Below are 21851 nucleotides of genomic sequence, written 5' to 3'. Positions count from 1 at the left end.
GTTTGAAGGAAAGAAGATAAATGGATATAAAGGCAAAGGACATCCTGTTGTATAAGTATAGGTGTAATCAAAGAGCTTTAGAATAGTTGAGTTGGTGTAATTTTGATTTCATGTAACTTCCTTTCTTTTACGGTTGTCCTCCAGGTTGTGGAGGTTTCATGTGGGTGTTTTTGTCGGTGTTTGTGTTTATAAAAGTTAACCTATTTACATAAAAGATTGTACATTGCGTGTATAAGAGCTTTCTATATTTATTTTTGCTTTTAACACTATAATTTCATTTGACAAATGAGTTTAATAAAACATTTCAAGATTACTTTTTTCATGGTTTTATGCCGCCACCAACACTTCATCATACATACCGACACATTAAGGCGACTCGTGCTTCCCTATTGCCAGACAATACTTTTTATAGTCATAATATTCTTTGTAATTTGTTTAAAATTTACATGATTTCATATATGTTTTAGGTGGGTTCGCATAACAACGTGAACTCCAATCACTCAAAATTAAGGTTATTAAACATCCAAAAAACTAGCCATGAAAGCTATGTGATAGAAAAATATATTAGTACCGAGTTATGAATGTAAAATTCAAACAAAAGCCAAAAACAAAATGATCAACCGCCACCGCTACATCCGAACAAACCTCTAAATTTTGTTGAAAGCAACAATGTCACAGCTCTGCACATATTCGTTAATGGGCTCAACCGTGAGACGCTCCTCTATGAGGGAATCCACGGAAACAAGATCATCCACAATTGTCAACATGATTGTCAATTTCTTGATCCCATAACCGACAGGAACAAGTTTTGCTGTAAAAATAATAACAATGTCAAAACTAACTGATCACAAATGAGTCATATCAGTGTGTGTTATCATCAATCAAGTCAAAAAATAGCTAAAGAAAAAACAGGTCAAAAGAATACAATGTCAATATTAGATGGTCACAAATTAGTCAGATTAGTGCAAGTTTTATTCAAACAAGCTGAAAGATGACTAAAGAAAGAATAGGTCAAAAGACTATTTTTAACCCATAACATGACCCATCCTTTTTAACATCCTACTATGTATACTCTTAAGTAACAATGAGGCTTAAACCCTGGGGTTTACAATTTAAAAAAAAAACAATCTAAAAATATAAGGTTGAAAGAGAAAACCGTACATGCACCCCATAAAAGGCCGGGCAATTCAACACTGCGGACGGCCTCCTCCGGCTTCTTCATGTCTGTTTCATCATCCCATGGCTTTACATCCATAAGAACAGATGATTTACCACCTAAAGTAAAAAAAATTCAAATGGCTGTAAATAAAGCATTCTCATATCATTAGACTTGTGTAGTACCAAACTTAACCAAACAAACTCACTTTCTTTCTTCTTGGTTGATGCTTTAGCCTGTTCACGTTCTTCAGCTGCCTTCTTTTCCTCCTCTGTCTCATCACCAAAGAGATCAAGGTCATCATCATCCTCGTCAGCAGCAGCTTCCTGAAATATCAAGGGATATAATATTTTATAAATTAAAAGAAGCTAAACAGATGGCAAATAGCATAATGCTACTTCTCAATAAGTTAAAACTAGAAAGAAAATATAAATACTATATGCAATATAAATCGAATTACAAAAAAAAAACCAGAAAAGGCATATACCTTCACAGCTTCCTTAACGGGAGCAGCTTCTGCTGCTGGAGCTTGGGCAGAAATTCCAACTCCAGCGGCTTTACCAGGAAAACTACATTAATAATCAAATAAGAATAAATAAGTACACCTGTGATTCGAGTAATAATCTTTTATCATCATCATCGTACTCAATATATCCCACCAATAGCAAAGCTATGGTAGGGTCTGAGGAGGGAAGATGTAGACTGCCTTACCTCTACCCCATAGGGATAGAGAGGCTGCTTCCGGTGAGACCCCTGGCTCGATAGTAGTTTTGCATCAAGCCTTGGATATAAGGCATATAGCACTCAATCATCGGGACACCGGCTAACTAAAAGCACCTCATCCAAATCTCATAAATAAAAAAATTCAAATGAACCACCTCATCCAATCCCATAAACCATAATGTATCACACAACTATAAATCATACTTATTAAAAGCCCTCACTTCTTGCGCCCAGGGCCACTTTTCAGTCAATTTTCAATAAATGTGCTTCTAGTTCCTAGGCAAGCGCTTTGGCAATGTCTAGGTAAGAACATGAGAAGATAAAAGCCGAGCAAAAGAAACACAAGGAGTGCTATTGAACCATAGATCTAGGAGAAGTCAAAGGAATTACATTCAACATTTCATTATTCAAGTTTGGAATTACATTTGAATCTTTGACTATTTTAAAACTTTTGGTACTAATTAGATTATATAAATCTTATATAATTTATTTTATTTGAACAATAATGTTATTGTTCATATACATAATATATTATACTTTTTTTTTATTTAAGTGCGTTTTTTTTTCTCAGGCCTCGCTTTTTTATGCGCCTTGAGTGCTTTTAGCACATTTACTAACTATGCTACAAATATTATACTACATGAGATTATCTCATTGTTAGCTATCAATTTTAATATTGCAACAAGGCTTAACCAAAACGCCTAATATCTGAGAATAAATATTTATTGAACCTATGACCTGTGTCTACCTAGTCATTCTTAAACCAACACAAAAGAAACAAAATGGCCAATGACAATAATAAGCTATTTTTAACAAAACGTTGCAGATAAGATCATCAACTTGGCCACGCTAAACCTTTTTTAGTGAAAAAAGTGATTATTTCCCAAAGTCCACACTAAACCTTATACACACAAGCAATAGCATACAAATAACTATATAGCCATAAAACATAAATCTTCTGCGATCATATACAGTCTGTATTATGCAAAGATCAATACTGATAGTCCGATACATAGCTAAATAAATGTCATTTAAAATATACTAATTGCAGGTAAAATCATGAAAAGTGTACAAATAACTGAGAAGTGTATATATAACTAGAGTAATTATTATTACACTATATTATTTTGTAATCACTCTAGTTATTTGTATGTTAATTTTATTTGTATCGGATCCCACGCATAAACAAATAGCATTAAGATGAAAAAGCTATCAACATCAATCAAAAGGAATAAAGTAATGAAGAGTATTACGAACAAACCTTGCAGAGAGCTTTGAAGCAACACAGTCGTACCACTTGCTAGCATTAGGATACAGATCTGCACTAGGTTTTGCAGAAACAGCTGCATAGACCTTGACGTCATCCTTGGTAATTTGATTCCTGAAACATATAACCAAAAATATAAGCCCTAATTTGATCATATTTAATATTAATAGGATTAACAAAGAAAGTATTGAAATAATAAATGATGTGTACGGACCCGGAGATGTAGGTTTCAGAACAAAGGTATGATAAGTGGAATTTGATAGTAGTTTATCTAATTCTTTTTTGTTTATTTATTATTATTTCAGCTTCTATCCATGGATTTTCCATTGGTTCTTTTGTTGAGTTTAGTGGGCCTGTTAATGAGCACCATGAACCAGTGCTTATTACCCCAGGTATATCCTAAAAACATTTAAGTATACTATAATGATCCATTATATAACAAAATCAATTTTTGCTTAAGGTAATTCAGATTTAATAATGAGTTTGCTATAGGCCATTCTACACTTTTAACATGTGCCATTGTAATAACCAATGTTAATTTCCCTGAACAAACATAAATGATAAATGCTAAGCAAAAAACCCAAGAATTCAGTTCAGATTCCCTGAACAAACATAAATGATAAGCAAAAAACCGGTTTGAATTTGTAATAACCAATCTTAATTTCAAGCCCAATATGGTGTTTTTAGGATTATAGGACCTTTCAAAATTAAAAGGTGTATGATGTCTTCTCGTAAGGTAATCCCCTCTCTATTATCTAGGGTTTTATAATTTCCTCATATATGATATATGTCTTTGGTTTTTAAATTAGGCGTACAAATTTGTCAATTGTTTGAAAAACATCGTCGATTATGCTCAAAGTGATTATTAAGTTGATGTTAATCTGGATAGTTATACTCTAGAAATACCGTACGGCGGCCAGATCATCAATGGTAGAATGTATCAAAATATAGAACTTAGAATTCATCTCTAAAATTCATTATAATCAGCAAGAAGCTAACTTTTCATCTAACGACAATATTTCTTTAATGCATAGATTTAATCTCGAGCTACACTTAGTTCATCAAAGTATAGACGGAAAGGTTGCCGTTGTTGGAATCTTATACAAAATTGGCCGTGCCGATTCATTTCTAACAACAGTATGTTAGTAAGCATTTTCTTTCACCTATACTACAATTACCGTATAATATACCTCTAAGTCATAAAAGTTGATTAGCTAAGTTATATGTATTTTATTACAGAGATATTTGGATGGGTGGACTGATACAAAAAAGGTTCATGCTTAATATATTTCACGCATGTGAATAGAGAAGGGAACTTAAGAGTCAATGAAGAAAGCCTTGGTAACTTGAAGAATGAGGAAGTGCAGACGGTGAGTTAAAGGTTCGTACTTTATTATTATTATTATTATTATTATTATTATTATTATTATTATTATATATGTACATGTTTGTGTAATTTGAGGTGCTAAAAGATTTCTTTAAAATACTTATGTATTTTCATATATATTTCCACCCTTTGTAGTGAATTAAAGGACCTTGCTACCATATAAATTAATTTATTCATTTTTATTGACAGTTTGTAGTAGAATTCACCTTTTGTGATCATTGTTGTGAGTTGTGACTACATTTGCACCTTGTGGCAATCTGGTTTCGCTTTAAACATATGTTTAGACAACCTCAAGGTTTGTTTTTTTAACTTATTAATTGCATTGTTGTTAGTGATTTACTCTATAGTATATTTATAATAGCTTTATAAGATTTCGTATTGTGGCACTTTTGACACTCAACTGGTCAAACGAGTAAAAAATTTTAAGTAAGTAAAAATTAAAGCTTTGTTCATTGATGGGAAATGTTGTAATATTAAATAGTTCTTTGAAATTTTTTAAAGTTCCTATAGGGTGTGAAGGGAAATTTGTTAATACCAATGATTTGACTGGTCAAAGCCATTGCTAAGAAAACCATTTAATTTAACACTTATAAATGTTGTCAATTTAGAAACTGCGTAAATATTTTTTAGTTCTTTTTCAGTATTGATGAATGATTTAATGTTTGGTGTGTGATGTATCTAGCCAAGCGGCATGGTGCTAACACCAAGAAGCCTTAGAAGTTACCACATAAGAGGTAATTAAAACCTTTATTCTAAATGCTGCAATGCAATATTGTTGAGTCCGCTAACAGGCCAAAACTGGTTAGGTCCGCTACCTGGAAAAAATTGGGTGGGTCGGCTAACGTATCAAAACTGGTGACTCTGTTAACGGGTCAAAAGTGGCTGGGTTGGATAACAGGTGGATTGTCTAACAGGTCATGAGATGTTGGATTGACTAATGGATCAAACCAATTGGCATGATTGGCTAATGATTAGTAATGAATTTATATTCAAACAGCATGATTAACTGTTTAATTAATTCAATCTTTTTTATCACAATGGTGAAAATATAAACAAAGAATAGAAGTAACTTTAGAGCCTTTATGCCAGTCTATTACTAAAATAGTGCACATGAGTCTTTGTTTTCTAATCATGCTACAAGGCGTAGCTTTAATGTCAGATGATTTTTACATATGTTTCATTCTAAAAACAAAATAATCAAACCCAAAACAGTTACTGTTAAAATTTACTTGGTCCCTTTATATAATTAAGTACTTTCGTTTCAATATTGGAAATATGACTAGGTGTTTTAGATTGAAAATGAACTCAAACCTGAATGTCGCAGATCATCAAAAGAAATGAAACAAGGCCAAAGACATCAATACATATAACAAAAAATGTCTACCCGTATACACATTTATTTTGTGTTATGTTTAATTGATTGCTTTTGTTTTTTTATTCCACTTTATTAAGCTGACGAGAGCAAGTTCAAAAAGGGATTAGTAGTTGCGATACGAATTAAGTTGAAAATTTGAAAGAGAAATATGTCACATTGTCGCAGCTGAGGAAGACAAATGGAATGACTGGGAGAAGGTGACAGAAGAGAAAGTTAGATGGTCTATGCAGTTCTTAGGCGAAGTACCAAAGTGATTAATTTTTCAGTTAGGGTAGGATTGCTTAGTGTAAACCGTGAGTTTATTAACAATGTATGATAATTTTATTATGTATTGTATTTCGTTTAATTAATATTAACAACATATGATAATTTTACAACATTGTTTTACATTTTTTAAATGCCAATTTTTGACAGAGTGTTTGTGAAGCAATTGTGTATTTGTGCATGCTAATGACAAGGACCATATCTCCCTTGAGAAGGATGATCAACTTATGGTCCTATTACATACTTATAATTATTGTATTAACATTGATTAATTTTTTAAATATTGTTAAAGCCCGTATCAAAAAAAGCTTATCCACTCAACAACTTGCAGAGCCGGAAAGAAAGCATGTTTGTACGTTTAAAACGTGAACATGTTCGTGTTCGTTTAAAGCATAACGTACTTCATATACTCATAACCTTTGATTACAATAAAATTATATACTCACAATTATAAAAAAAAAAGTAAACCTAAAGTAACCCGCGTGACATGCGGGCTAAAAACTAGTCTATACTATATATATAATACACCAAACAAGGGCAAATTAAGATACCTTGGTTTTAAGGTATTCACAAATCAATTAACATATGGTACAACCTTTAATGCATCTAGGATAAAGGTAAACTTGTCAACAACTAAAAGAGGTTATTAAACAGTTACAACATTAATCCTTTCACTTTCCTTAACTTTTGTAAATTTTAAAAATAGTTACAATTATGATATTTGATCTTTCACTCTTATATGATTTTTATTTTCATTTTTAACTCAACCCCCCTCATTATTTTTAACTATTAATAACTTTTTCATGTGCTAATATTTTTTTAAAAGAAATTATATCATAAAAACGAGCATGATTTTATCTTTAATCTGAGTATCATATTGTTATAGTTTTTTCATTTAAAAATATCATTTTACGTAGGGGCGTTTGTTATCTAGTTTTAATGGATTTTAAATTAAACCGTGGGTCAAACCGTTAGTAACCGGTTTTTGTCGTCGAAAACCGAAACGGACCTTTGAAAATAGAAAACGACCGGCCAAAAATTAATGAAAAAAATCAATGGTGAAATCAAACCAATGACCGGTTTGAACGTTTTTCGGTTTCAAATCGAACAACGAACAACCATAAACTTGTTACATAATTACAAATGTATGTGTTTCCCGATGCATCGCGCGGGCACCCGTCTAGTGATGACAAAGTGAGGTGGAGAAACCCTAATGTCCCATATGGTTTGGTTCGGTTATTAACTTAAAACGATAGTAAAGGGGGGAGGGGGTGGTTCCATTATCCTCACACACCACACTCAATAGTGGTGTGTCATATCACTTTCATCACATTTGATGGATTTTAGTAGGGGTGGTGGTGTGAGTTTTTTTTACAAAAGTAAGGATTCTAGAGAAATTATTTACCAAAATAGGGATTTTCAAAACTAATTACTGAAATAGGGATAAATCATTTTTACTTTTTATATAAATAAAAAATTAATGACATAAGTCTTCTACGCAGCTCTCCTCCTGAACTCCGATGAGTTTTCTGACACCAGTGACGGTTATCAACAACATCGAACCATAATTGAGGCTAATCACACACTCCTCTTGAACACTAACGAATTTTCCGGCACTGTGACGCTTATCAACAACAATGGAGCCGGAACCGAGGCTATCAATGTGTTTATATTTCTCGACGCGTTCGTTCACGTTACTCAAACCCATCTCCATTGCGGATCGCCGTCGCCGGTTTTAAACCTTTGTTCCCAATGGCCTTTCTCTATATATTGCAAACATAAATGCTGGAAAAACAAATTGGTCCCTTCCGATTTCAGTTCATCACATTCTATTTGCTTTTTTGGAGCCACAAGGAGCTCTAATCCATTATATTCAATTATTATTCAAACACAGAAGGTTTCGAAGTTCAATAAATCTTTCTTCCTGAGTTCTGAGTTCAAAATTGTAAGGCCCCGTTACCGGTAGCCCTACTTTCGTGTTGGATTTACTCATAAACGCAGTTCTAAATATCAGAGTTAATTAAAACATTCGCGGAACATTAAAAACATTCAAACCATTACATTCCATAACCATAATTCTTGTCTTATCGAGCATTCATAGTTATTTAAAAATAGAACATAGTCTTTTAAAATAAAACATCATAGCAAAATCTTCAGATGCCAGCTTCGTCCAACTCTGCCGTGTGTCCTCCTCAAGCTACCTGCCTCATTCTACTCACCTGCGTGCATACTAAAAGTCAGCTACGCTGAGTGAGTTCTAGTTAATCACATACTCATACCATACCTTCTTACATTTCATACTTAACATCTTAACTTTATTTCATACACACATCAGTGCATATACTTTCATTCCTACCTTCATACTTTCTTTACATACATAATCATACGTTTTAAAGAGCCTTTCGCCCTATAACCTCACAGATATTATAATGGTCTGGTCCCTGATATTACAGATATTATAAAGGTCTGGTCCCTAACATCACAGATATTATAAGGGTCTGGTCCCTAACATCACAAATATTATTAGAGTCTGGTCCCTAACATCACAAATATTATTAGGGTCTGGTCCCTCTTCGTTACCATACAACCATGCCTTTCCTTCGTTTTTTAACCTTATCGCATTCATACATATAAGCAAATACATTATACTTACCTTATACGTAACACTACAACCTGACAGTACGTGCAATATCCGAAGATCGTTCACGTACTAACAAGCAATCATTCATACATTTCACATCATTCATATAAGGCATACACTTATCACTTAGGATAAGTGTATTAACAAACATATAGAGTATGCACACAGCCCCGAAAACATAACACAGAAGTGGGGCTAGAAACTCACCTGAATCCTGTTACGCTCTCCGTTAATCGTTATTCCCTTCTTGAGCTGTGCACGGCTAACTGTATAATATTACATGTATTAATTAACTACTACTACTCATGTTGTATTTCTATCTTTATATAACCCACAACGAACGGGGGTCTGAGGGCAGCGCCCCTGGCAGCGGGGTCTAGGGGCGGCAGCCCCTAGCAGGGTCCAAGGGGCAGAGCCCCCTGTCTTAACACATTTTTCATTAGGTTTTTAATTTATTTTCTCATTTGCTAACTCCAGCGAACTTATCATTAAGCGAACTTAACAATAAGCGAACTTAACATTAAGCGAACTTAAACATAGGCGAAAATAATGTTCGTCGAAGTTAACCCTAGGCGAACATATGCCAGGCGAAGTTATCAGTTAGGCGAACTTGTCACCAAGCGAAGTTATCAGTTAGGCGAACTTGTCATCAGGCGAAGTTATCAGTTAGGCGAACTTGGCCTTAGGCGAAGTTACCAGTTAGGCGAACTTGCTTGCAAGCGAACTTGCTTGCAGGCGAAGTTCGCTTGTAGGCGAAGTTGTGCAGGAGCCGCCGCTGTTCATCCTTAATCCCCAAAGTCATCATCGTTTTACCGAGAAATCCATGGGTATGGCGTTAACAAGTCCCGCGATCATTCCCATGGCCTTGTTTGGGTAAAACTTAGCCCGGAATGACGTAAAGTTTGGACCTTTATGGTAAAAACGTTCAATACTAATGTTAAGGGTTCATTAATCGAGCCGTTTCCATTTTCGGGTTCATTACACTCGTATTTATCATCAAGTTTACAACTTTATGTTTCGTATATACCCGATCTACTCTCGTTCTAAGCTTCAAGACTAAACGTTTATAAAAACGAAATCTTTAGGATCAAAACATACCTTTTATACGTTCGGTGTGGTCGCGGTTTGCTTGGTTATCTCGTATATTGAAGATCTAATAATGGTCGGCTTGATTTTTGGACTCGAATCCGCTCTCTCTCTCTCTCGGCCGTATGAGGTGTAGTGTATGTGTGTGTTTTTGAGTGTGTAGAGATTTATGAAAGATGGAAATGATAGTTAGGGTTTTAGGATGGTTTAAGGGGATATTTATATCCCTTAAAGCCCATGGACCTAAGGCCCATTACCCTTAATCCATCTTAATTAATCTAAGTCCATGATCCGTTCTTTACTCGGTATTACTTACTTAAAACGCGAAATCACTAACCGTAACTTTCTTTATTTATCATTATAATATTCAGGATGTTACAAGTATTAATAGATCACAAAGTTTAATTCCTTGATTGGGAATATCGCCACTTCTTGCTTTTCCACCGACCAAAACCATAACCCCCAGCAACGTCAATAGTTTCGTTTCCGTGTTCACGTTTCAAGAACACCCAGTTTTAGAGGTTCCAAATCCAGTCATCTTCTTCTTGAGTGCATATATAAAAAAATTAACACATATAGATAGCCTCAATTCTGGTTCGATGTTGTTGATAATCGTTAACGGTGCCAGAAAATTCATCGGAGTTCATGAGGAGAGCTGCGGCGAAGACTTACGTCATTAGTTTTTTTATTTATATAAAAAGTAAAAAAAGTTTATCCCTATTTTGATAATTAGTTTTGAAAATCCCTATTTTGGTAAATAAATTCTCTAGAATCCCCATTTTGGTAAACAAAACTCTATCTTTTATGTACCAAATTGAAAAACCATCACCAATTTCATATCAAACTATAGATTAAAATGCATGATTTGTTTTTTAAATATCTTATTTGATTTTTTTTTAAATATATTCATTTTGTGTATTACCGATTTTTGTTGTTATTTTTCTTTCATTTTAAAATATGTATATTTTACGAACTTATTTTTTTTACTTTCTATAACTATAACGTAACGAACCTATCGATACCGACTGAATTCGCGTCGACTAGCCGCCACAACGCACAAGTTATATTTAACAAATATCTTGCACAATATTTTATGTGACAACATACACAATGACCATTTTCCTAATATATAGAGTGGGATTTGCTTAAAATAACAAACATACAATCAAAAAATCTAAATGTATCAATACATCCCAAGGTAGTTTTGTAATGGATATGTGAATTGTCCCATTATATTAGGGATGAGCTTTTTTTCCTAAATACCTGTACCCGTACCTGTTTAGTACCCGTACTTGTACCTGTACATGTCTTTTGGGTACGGGTATGAGTACGCAAATTTACTGAATATAGGTACGGGTACTTTCAGGTACAGGTACAGGTACAAGTACATGTATAACGGGTACTAGTACCCGTTTAGAATATGTAGGGGTTTTTATTAGGTTTCCAACACTTATGACTTAGCTTTCAAGCGGGATTTTCAAAACATAATATATATTAGTAGAATAAGTTCATTCTCAATTTATATATGTATATTCATATATTGTGTATTCGTATATTTTTATTTTATTAAAACGTATATGTGTAATTGTGTATATAATTAAATAACATGTATTAACTTTCTCTCATGTTTTTCTATAGAAATTGAGGAAGCAATAAACTAAGAAAAGGAAAAGGGAATGGATTTTATATTATGGCTGATTTATTTAATGTTTAATTTTGGTATTATATTTTGGTTGCGGTATTAAGGTTTTGGTATTATAGATAATTGATTGTCGGTATCGTATCGTTACCGATACCTAGTTAGTGGAGATTTTTTTTTTTTAAAAAAAGAACAAAGAGGTACCAAAGCGAATACCGTACCCAAAGTACCTGTACCCGTACCCGTACCATACATGTATGGGTACCAAGATTTACTGATTTTAGGTACGGGTACTTTCGGGTACAGGTACGGGTATAGGTACGGGTACGGTCCCGATCTCATCCCTACATTATATATAGGCCTAGGTTATCCACACACTCTTTGACTTATTCACACATCCTTGGAAACCATACGATCGTATAAGATTGTAGCTTTTGTCAGATTCTCACAGCATTTGTCTGCTGTCAGGTACATTCCATACGATAGTATGGACACCATGCGATCGTATAGCTCTTTTTTTTAACAATCTGCAACTTTTTTGAGTTTTTTAAACAATCAACTATACGATCTTTTTTTTAGAATATGTGAGTTTTGAGAAAGGGTATAGCTTTGGGTAGATGCATGTGTTAACTACCTGTTTATTATTCGGAACTTTGGGTATAACTATTTTAAGAAATTATAACTTTAAAAGGCTTAAACTTTTATAATGTATAACTAGTAAACGACGTCCTGTTTGCTCGACGTCACGTTGGTTTGGTAGTGAATGAATGAGAAAGAAATAAGTCTCCTTCGTGTTTATATATTAAGGCCGGTAGAATATTATATCACGTCCGGAATATTGTGTCGTATCAAACAATAAAGTGAATATTATATCAAGTCGGAATATTGTATCGTGTCATTGCGTAAAACGAGGGTAAGTACGAGCGAATATTATATCATGTAGAATTCATTTCCATGTATATCACGTTTGGTTTTAACATGCACGGCTAAGTCAATCAATTTTAGTTTGTGTTTTTTTCTTTCCATACGATCGTATGGGATGACTCCCAGTCAAACTCCGTACACTGCGCGTGCATGTGTACTTTTAATGTATTTTTATTCCATATGATCGTATAGCTCCTATACGATCGTATATAGGGTGTGTGAGTTTCTAGAAGGGGTGTATGAATATCATGTCCCTATATATATATATATATATATATTAAACTGCAACTATCCGTTACCTCACATTGAGTTACTGTTCATGACACTCGCCAGTAACTTTCTTACACGTCACAAGCGCGCACGAAACTCAAAGTTGGTAGTTGAAAGAGAAACAAATCTCTTTTTCTTTCTCCTCTGGACCTCTACTGCTCCACCCCTAAAACACTACCAAAACCCTCGAACTCAGTGAAATATCATTTATGCAGGGCCGACTCAACAACACCGGAGGCCTAATGCGAAATGAGATTTTGGGGGCCTTCCGTAACAATATTGAATAGAGCCGATGGACAAATTTGTCGTTACGAGAAAATGCGAAGATAGTTAATTGTGTTTGTTTAAACAAATGTTGTACATGAAATGTGATTAGAAATTATAAAACGTTTTTTTTTCAGATTTCAAAAACATATGCCATCACTTTGAGATTGTCCATGATATGCTCTACATGAACTCATTGAATAATTCTAAATAATGTTGCTACTTCCTATAATCTTCACATTCGAAGTAGAAAGTGTAGATAGACAAATAGGGATAAACTCACAAATAAGATCAGATGATTAACTTAGAAGTTAGAAGCGGCAATCACCTAATCATAAAGTTTATATATTTGTACAACTAGGTTATTGTTGTGTACGACACGGTGGAATATAGAAATCGTCAACTAAAGACATATTTAAGATGATAAAAGTTTTTTTTTTCATATGTTTATTTGGAGAATTATTTGATATAATTGCAGTTCATATTCCTAGGTAAACAAAGTACTTAAAACAAAAACTTACTAAAAAAAATATTCATAAAACATTGTTTGGAAACATAATTTAAAACTTTAAAAATTACAAATTCATAAACTGCTAAATATTTCCTTATAAACCATATTTGTTGTCTTGTTTGTAACTTTACCTTACTTTTTCAAAATACGTATTTTAATACAATATCTATTCTTCACTATTGATAAAGCAACATATTGTTGACCATAAGTAGAAAATGGGTCTCTCATATATATTCCAACTCTTGCTAGAGATATGCTTTGAGTCATTACAATTATATCGCGCTAATCTATTGTGTCACAAATATCACCAACGATTAACGCTGCAACTTCAGAAATTTTGGCAGGTTGTAAGTCCGTGCATCTTTTTTCCTTGTTCCAATAATGCACAACTTTAAATCCATATCGGAATCGTTTTTAAAACAATCGCTTACCATACGGTATCCTTGAACAAAAAGATTTTGAGAATCCAACATTATCTTCAAGTAATTCTTTATTTCTTTTTCCGAACTTGATTCTAAATCGTTACGTAAGAAAATGATTATGTGTTAAAAATAATAGATTGTTCATAAAAAATATTGAAAATAATAAATGATGTTTTAGATATCCACCTTGAGTCGTGACAATTATGATATACAATACGTAAATTCAGTTATTTCATATAATAATCTTTATTTATGATTTTTTAAATAAGTTTTTGATATATTTATCCACTATTAATTCAAAGTGTCAAACCAAAATTTGGTGTGGTTTATTATAGAAATAAAATTCATACCGATATTATTATATTACATTTTGTGTGCATAAAAATGATATTTTCGAAAAAAAATATTGTCACGGATTTAAAAAATAATTTTACAAAGACTAAGATTTTTTTGTAAAAAAATTATCTTAAAATAAAAAGAGAAATGTTCAACACGGGTTAGTAAATTAAAGAACCGTTTACCACACAGGTGGAAAATATGTATTATGTTATACACTATAATGAATTGTAAAAAGTTATATTTCTAAATAAATATAATTATATATGAATTATAAGGTATTTATAAGAATAAAATTACAAGTTCAATCATCTTTATAACTTAAACCATGAACCAAAAAAATAAATTAGTAATAACATGTAAAATCTATTTAATTCATATGTTACATGCCGAAAAACTTTGTAACATTAAGAAAAACGTTCAAAAATATATGCTTTAGTAGGTTATGGGTTAGTGACCCGTGTACTACACGGGAGAAAATTATATAAAAAATGTCAATTATAAATATATGCTAATATATTGAAATATATTGTGAATTTTTTACTTATATGAACTAAATAATTTTATATAAATGTTATGTTTTTGAAATGTATCCAAAAATGGAATGTGTAGTAAGTCATTGCTAATAATTATAATATTTCATTTACTGAACTACTCACTAAACTTTCTTTGGAAATGATCAAATAAGAATGCAGGCATTGTTATGATCCTTAAACTCTTTTTGTTTTAGCATATCTCATTTAAATACAATCACAAAAATAATATAAAGAAAGTCAATTGAATGTTTAAAAATCCACTTGGTGACATCATTACCATAAAAAGAAAAAATCAACCACAAAGTAAAAAATAAAATTAGAAATAAAAAAATATATATGTCAAAATTTGAGAAATCTTAAAATCACTTAATGATTTGATTAATTTTAATTAATTTGAAAGTATTAAAATCCTGTAACAATAATATTATATATGACATTTATGAACGTATTAAAAGATAAGTATTCAAATATTGATATTGATATAATAAAGGAAATCATTATTGTAAGTCAAATCAAATATTAAATGTTACCATAATTATATTAATTATACATCTATATACCCATAAATAACTATATAATTATGTTAATTTTTTTAAATAATTGACTGAAAGTTTAAAAGCTGCAATATAACTTGTTGATCATTCAAAAAAATAACTACAATATAATAAAAATCTATAATACCTAAAAACAAAATATGAATAATAAAGCGATAGTAACCCAGTCACCAACTCCACATATTAACTCACAAATCTGTTACCTATACAGTTTGAGAAATCTTGACTAAATAATTTAGATATAATTACAAAATTTATAATCAAATCGGTTATTTAGAAATACTACCAAAAATTATGGAAACATTTATGATTTTTGAAACATTAAAATAGGGGGTTTATTTTAGACATTAATTTTGACATTTATGGATAATTAAAAAATAGTCAAATATAAAAAATGAAAACCTTAATGAGATAAAGAAATGAAAACCTTTAAAGGTTTGTTGCAAGATTGTCAAATTTCGTATTTAAAATAGGTTTAAATTTATTGTGAATATTAAGACTAAATTAAGGGTATTATATAGAAACATAAATAAATAAATGTATATTTTAATATAAATGAATTTTTAATTTAACTTTTGTTTCATTACATTCAATGACTCAAAAGTTAGATATATTAAATCGAAAAAGTAAGGTTGTATTTTATTAATTTTACTAAATAATTTTGACATAATTGTAAAATTTAAAACAAAATTGGTTAATTAGAAAGCTTTCAAAAATTATCGAAATGTTTATGACTTTTGAAACATTAAAATGATGACGTTTGAAACACTAAAAAATGGTCAAATATAAAAAATGGAAATCTTGATGAGATTGAAGAGTATGGAAATCTTTAAAGGTTTGTTGCAAAATTAGTCAAAGTCCGTATTTAAAAAGGGTTTAAATTTGTTATGAATATTAAGAATAAATTAAGGATATTATAAAAACAGAAATAAATAGAAGCCAATAATAAACTGGAAAATAAGTTGTGTAAAAAAATAAAAAATGAATAAAATTAACGCACATGTAACCATTGATAGAAGTTTCAAGATAAGATTCACACGTGTTAACAACCAAAATAAAAAATGATCATATAAAAATGATTTAATTTACATGAACCGTGTAACCTACATAAATACATAAATAATCGTAACTTAATATCCATTATTGTATAAAAAGAAAACCAGTTTTCCATCAAATACTCCTTCCAGGCAATTAGCTCTTTTATAAGTTGGGTCGCTATAACCTGAAATGATTAAAATCAAATTAATGTTACATAATATACTATTCCGGCTAAATTAAAAATAAATACATATATTTTGGTCTAGTTAGAATTACCAATGGTGGATAGATGCAATTAGAGAAATTTTAATGACAACCTAAATAAACCATTCATTGTATGAAAGATAGAGTAGTTATAGAAACTTCAACATGTAATTTGAATCTTGGAGTTTGATGTAGAACCTAAATAGATTATAGGAAAATCATATTAGAATTAAAAACAATAAAAACAACAAAGTGCAAAGAAAATGAACTGACAATGACAATAGCGAATAATACATAAGAATCGACCATTAGCGTAGAATAAATACATTTCCGGAAAATATGGAAAAGAAAGTCTGTAAAAATGGCTAAACCGCAAGAGAGAGAGAGAGAGAGAGAGAGAGAGAGAGAGAGAGATAAATTTTAGGGTTTGTATTGTTAAGCTTTATATAGTATGAAATGGGTGATTTGACTTGATAAAAAAAGGAAATATATGACATGACATCTAGTTGGACACCCTAGAATGATACCATGTAGAACTATTGTATTACTTTAATAAAGTAGTAAATAAAAAAAAACAATGAGCGACAACATAAATATAAAAAATATCAATATAGACAACCAGATTTAATAATAGTTGAAGAAAAATAATGCACTCTCGTAATTAAGTTTTATTAATTGAATGAATGATAATAATCCACAATATATAAAATGTAGCAAACATCTTCTGTTGAGAGTAATAACTTTAGTTATAGGTTTATGTTATATTGTTTTAGTGTTCCATAAACATTTTAAATGGATGAACATTACAAACATTAAACAGAAAACATAAACAACATATCTTGCAGTATCGAATAAGAAAAATATCAATTAGCTTGAGACGTCATAAAATAATAGAAAATGAGCATTGGAAAATGTATATAGAAAATCCAATATTATGTATGAGTGAATAATAATTCATCATATAGTAAGAAATGCAATTCCGGAATGATTAATTTAGTAAACCAGGATTTTTTTAATCAATATATGTAAGGAAGTGCATTAAATACAGATATTATAAAATATCATAATTTATTTTCGTACATGGTAAAAATGAAAATTTGTTTAAAAAACAGTACCGTTAATTTAGCGGGACAAGAAAATTAATTGATTGACTTATCAAGCTTGGAGTATATTATTTTGTAATTTAAAATATTGTATGAGTTAAACAAAAAAATTTATAAATAAATTATTTAAGCATATAAAAAAATCCATAACAATCATATTAAAACCTATCGTTCCATTCTGAGGTATGTTCTTGGCTTTGATATCATCAAAGGTTGCAAACGACAATCCATAAAGGTGACCTTTAAACTCATCGCAAATCGAAAGACGAGTTTCTGATGTGAAACATAGCTTGTGTGGGCTGTCAACATAACGGTATGTTAACAGATTTGCACCAAGTGAAGGTTTTCGAATAATCAATGACCGATTCTCAGCTAGCCAAACATCATGTTTCGGTATGCAAGCTTTCCTTACATATGCCTGCATTCTATGACCTTGTTACATTATTAATAAGACAAACATTATAACAATTAATTTTATATAATGAGGAAGAAAAAAAAAGAAATATAAACAATTATAGTTGTATATAATAATACCATCTAATCTTATAAAATCATTTATATGGACCAGTCCTCTCCTGGTTTATTGTTGTCCTTCAAACGCCATAGTCTGAGTATACGAACCTTCAGTACACAATCGTTGTTCGAAACATCCAAACCGTTGAACATGGTAATGTTTGATGCTTTCATGTTGCTGTGTAACAAATAAAAAATTCAAGCAAAGATTCAAGATTCATTATTTAACTTTTAGATGAGTTAAAAAAATATTTATCTGTATGAAAGAAAATGAAAAACCTTGACAATGATACAAATATGAATCGAAGAGTAAGTAAGTGAGAAGTGTGTGAATCTCTTTATTCTGGTTATAGTGTATATAGATAAACAGTATTTATTAGAAAGTTTGAATTGTTAAAAAAAAGGAAATGTCTAAATACAGTTAATTTAGGGAATACAATCAGGGATTTCAAAAAATGTAATTGATATTGATATAAACTTATTTTGCTACTAATAAATATAGTAAAATTAAAGAATATATTAGGGATTTGTATAATAACCGATTAATAAATATAGTAAATTTGCAGAATGTAATTAGAGATTTATTTTTAACAAAATCATAATAACTCATAAGTCATAACTGATATAAATTCAATTATATAATAATTAATGTTTACAAAATTAGACATTTAGTTGACTACGAATTCAATTTGATATAAATTCAATTATATTATAATTAATTTTTACAAAATTAGACATTAAGTTGACTACGAATTCAAATTCCGATTTTGAAAAGTTGTTAGGTATTATTAATGATATGAATCAATAAAAATCAAAATACTATAATTGTAATTTGGAATCAATTACACATTAAAAATTTAACAAATACCATAATTGAAAATTGGAATCAATGACACATTAAAAATTAAAAATTTAACATTTAACATATAATGTAATTTAAATCTGGAATGAATTATACATTAACTATTAACCATAGGAAACATAGAAATTATCAGTTAAAAATATCAATTAACATTAACAATTAAGATTAAGAATTAAACATGCTATCCTAATATATAAAATACTAACCAGAAAAAACATCGATTGACGGTAAAACAACCATCGAAGTGAAGATCTGATTAACAATCGACATGGATCTACTCATCGATTGACGGAAATCGATTCCGGGATGTAATTAAGTATTCCGTTTATTGTCGATTGCCCTTATTTTGACGAACGAAGGTGTCAATTGAATATGTAGGATCTAATCAAATCATTGTTCGATTGACATAAAATAATAGCCGATTGTATGGAGGATTTTGTTGATTAGGTAAGGTTGAGTATGAAGGAAAGGGTGTAATGAAGTTGAAAGAATTGAAACTTGGAAACCGGTATTATTATTGACTTAAATGAATACATTAAGTATTTTAATTGTTAGGAATATAATTTATTTTTGATTTATTTAAATGGTAAGAAAAATAGAGAAGTGCAAGATAATTTTGGAAGGAAAGGTAATCTTCCAATAGGAAAGAGGCATGTGAAGACAAACTAATTTGTTTTAATATTATAGTAGGATTGTACCTTGTAAACTTGAGACTTTTAGGGTTGCGTGTATTTTAAAAAAGAGGCTAGAAGTCAGAAAAGGTTTTCCTGAGCTAACAAAAAGAATATATATGTATAAAAACAAAATTAACAAAAGGTCTCGAACCCTTGACCTTGCATTAAGCAATATGAATTCTTACCAACGGACCAGCCCACAAAACAATAACCTATTGCGTCCATATTTTTATATATCTATATATAGTTTTTTTTTCTTTTTTTCTTATTTTATTATTTTCGTCGATACGGAGGCCTTAATCGAGTGGAGGCTAAGCCCTTGCTTGATTTTAATGACCCTAGGGCCGGCCTGCATTTATGCAATGAAATCATGAGCGATCCAGCAAAGGATTACAGTCCCCAAGATCAACAACACTATGGTACGTTCCAAGTCGTAGGTACCTAAACTACGGCGCCTCCGCAGCTGGTTCTACCCCTCGGGTCCGGTGGTCCGCCAGTCTCCGTTGCAGGTATCATATAATTATCGTTGATTACGTTAGATTATGATGTTAATTGGAACATTTGTTTATGTACTTTTTATATATAACACAAACTGAGCTACATCTGGATAATGGGTAAGCGAGCAACAAGCTGCGCCGCTATCCCCTTTTGAATCGCAAAGCCTATTCTACTAAATATAAATCCTTGGTTTCTCGGGCTCTGCGAGTCACTGTGGACCACCTTCTACACCCGCTCCAAGAAACGAACCGCGTTGGGATCTAGAGATCCAAAAGTGTCGAAGGCAAATGGAATGAACACGTGCTGATTCTCCAAACACGATGTCTCTCTCAGCCCCACCAACGGGGACACCCCAGTGAGGTCAACACACGCATGCTTACCCCCTGCCAAGCCAACACAAGAACATCCGCAAGGCGCAGGGTAGATCTTCCCTCTCGCGGATCACTCAAAAAGTTAACAGGTGCCTCTTTTTTGGCTGAGATCCCGGCACGTCTAAGCACATCCCATAAGACATCTCTAACCCAGTCATGACGATACTTGAATCCCGGCAATTCCTTACAATGGAGGGCATGCTCACCAAATCTATCCAAACAAGCTTTTTTACAAATGGGGCATAATTCATCTGGAGGGAAAAGGGTAATCATAAGCCGGTATTTAAGGATGGCTCTGTATTCAACTGCTGACATTCGTTGCCCAAGACCTTCAATGGGCACAACAGTCAAAAAATCCTAGGCATGAGCCACCTTGAGACAAGCTAAAACTGCCTTTTGTCTCGGGGTCATATCGAATCGCTCCTCCAAATCATGTACGTGTTTACCATAAAGAGCACTCGCTAAGGTTTGTTGAGGTTTCTTAGGGGCGGTCTCCTTATCAATAAGACCGCCTATATCAAGGTCCGGGAGAGTTGTTCCAATATTACCAAGTGTAAAAGAGTAGTCAGGATCTACCCCCATAACACTAGCGTTTCGCGGGACATGGTCCTGCAATTTCCACGACTGAGACCTAGAAGCCACAAAGGCATATGCGGAGACATCCTCAGCCGAGAAAATTCCTAAGCCTCCGCAACGCATAGGGAAGGAAGCCAACCTCCACTGGAGGTCCCCAAAATGCGGTCCTCCACACACAACAATATCTTCAATTGCCCCCCGCAGGCCGGCATCAAAGATGGACACAGCCTCTTTGACATGCTCAGGTTGGCAGGCCCGGAGCCCAAACACTAACTTAGCAACCCCCATGCATGAGCGCAAAAAAAAAGCTCACTTTGGGGGTCCCTCACGTCCGGCAGGCGTTTCATAAGTTCAACCACCCTCAAAGCTCTTTTATTTGCCAAAGACCGAACAAACCCTGCATCCCGACTAACCGCTCCCCCAGGAGTTTAACTCCCACCGCAAACCTGCTAATCTCTTCAGGGAATAAACCCGACACTTTCTTCGAATCATCACATGACGGCCAAAAAATCTCTGTTTTTCGAATATTAAGCCTAAGCCCTAGAGACGCCCCCTCTAAGCGAATAATGCCCAACGCTCTAGCGACCTCCTCAGCCTTACCAATAATAGTGCCATCGTCTAAATACCAAGCATGGAAGGGCAAGGAACAGGTCCTCT

The 21851-nt window shown here is 32.3% G+C and overlaps 1 protein-coding gene across 1 annotated transcript; it reads right to left on the bottom strand.

Moving 5' to 3' along the window:
- Window positions 1–497: 497 nt before the first annotated feature.
- Window positions 498–3401, bottom strand: LOC143618850 (elongation factor 1-beta-like; the record flags this gene model as incomplete). Its single annotated transcript, XM_077090925.1, has 6 exons — window positions 498–811; window positions 1162–1275; window positions 1365–1482; window positions 1644–1725; window positions 3141–3260; window positions 3361–3401. Coding segments are annotated over 6 exons (639 nt in total), but the record flags the coding sequence as incomplete, so codon positions are not given.
- Between the last annotated feature and the right edge of the window lie 18450 nt (window positions 3402–21851).

This window comes from Bidens hawaiensis, unplaced genomic scaffold, assembly GCF_021521415.1.
Source record: "Bidens hawaiensis isolate Kalapana, Puna unplaced genomic scaffold, B.hawaiensis_p1.1 tig00002343_1, whole genome shotgun sequence".
Classification (NCBI taxonomy): Eukaryota; Viridiplantae; Streptophyta; class Magnoliopsida; order Asterales; family Asteraceae; genus Bidens; species Bidens hawaiensis.
Note: the sequence above shows the minus strand (reverse complement) of the source record. Positions and strands in the feature narration are given on the sequence as shown.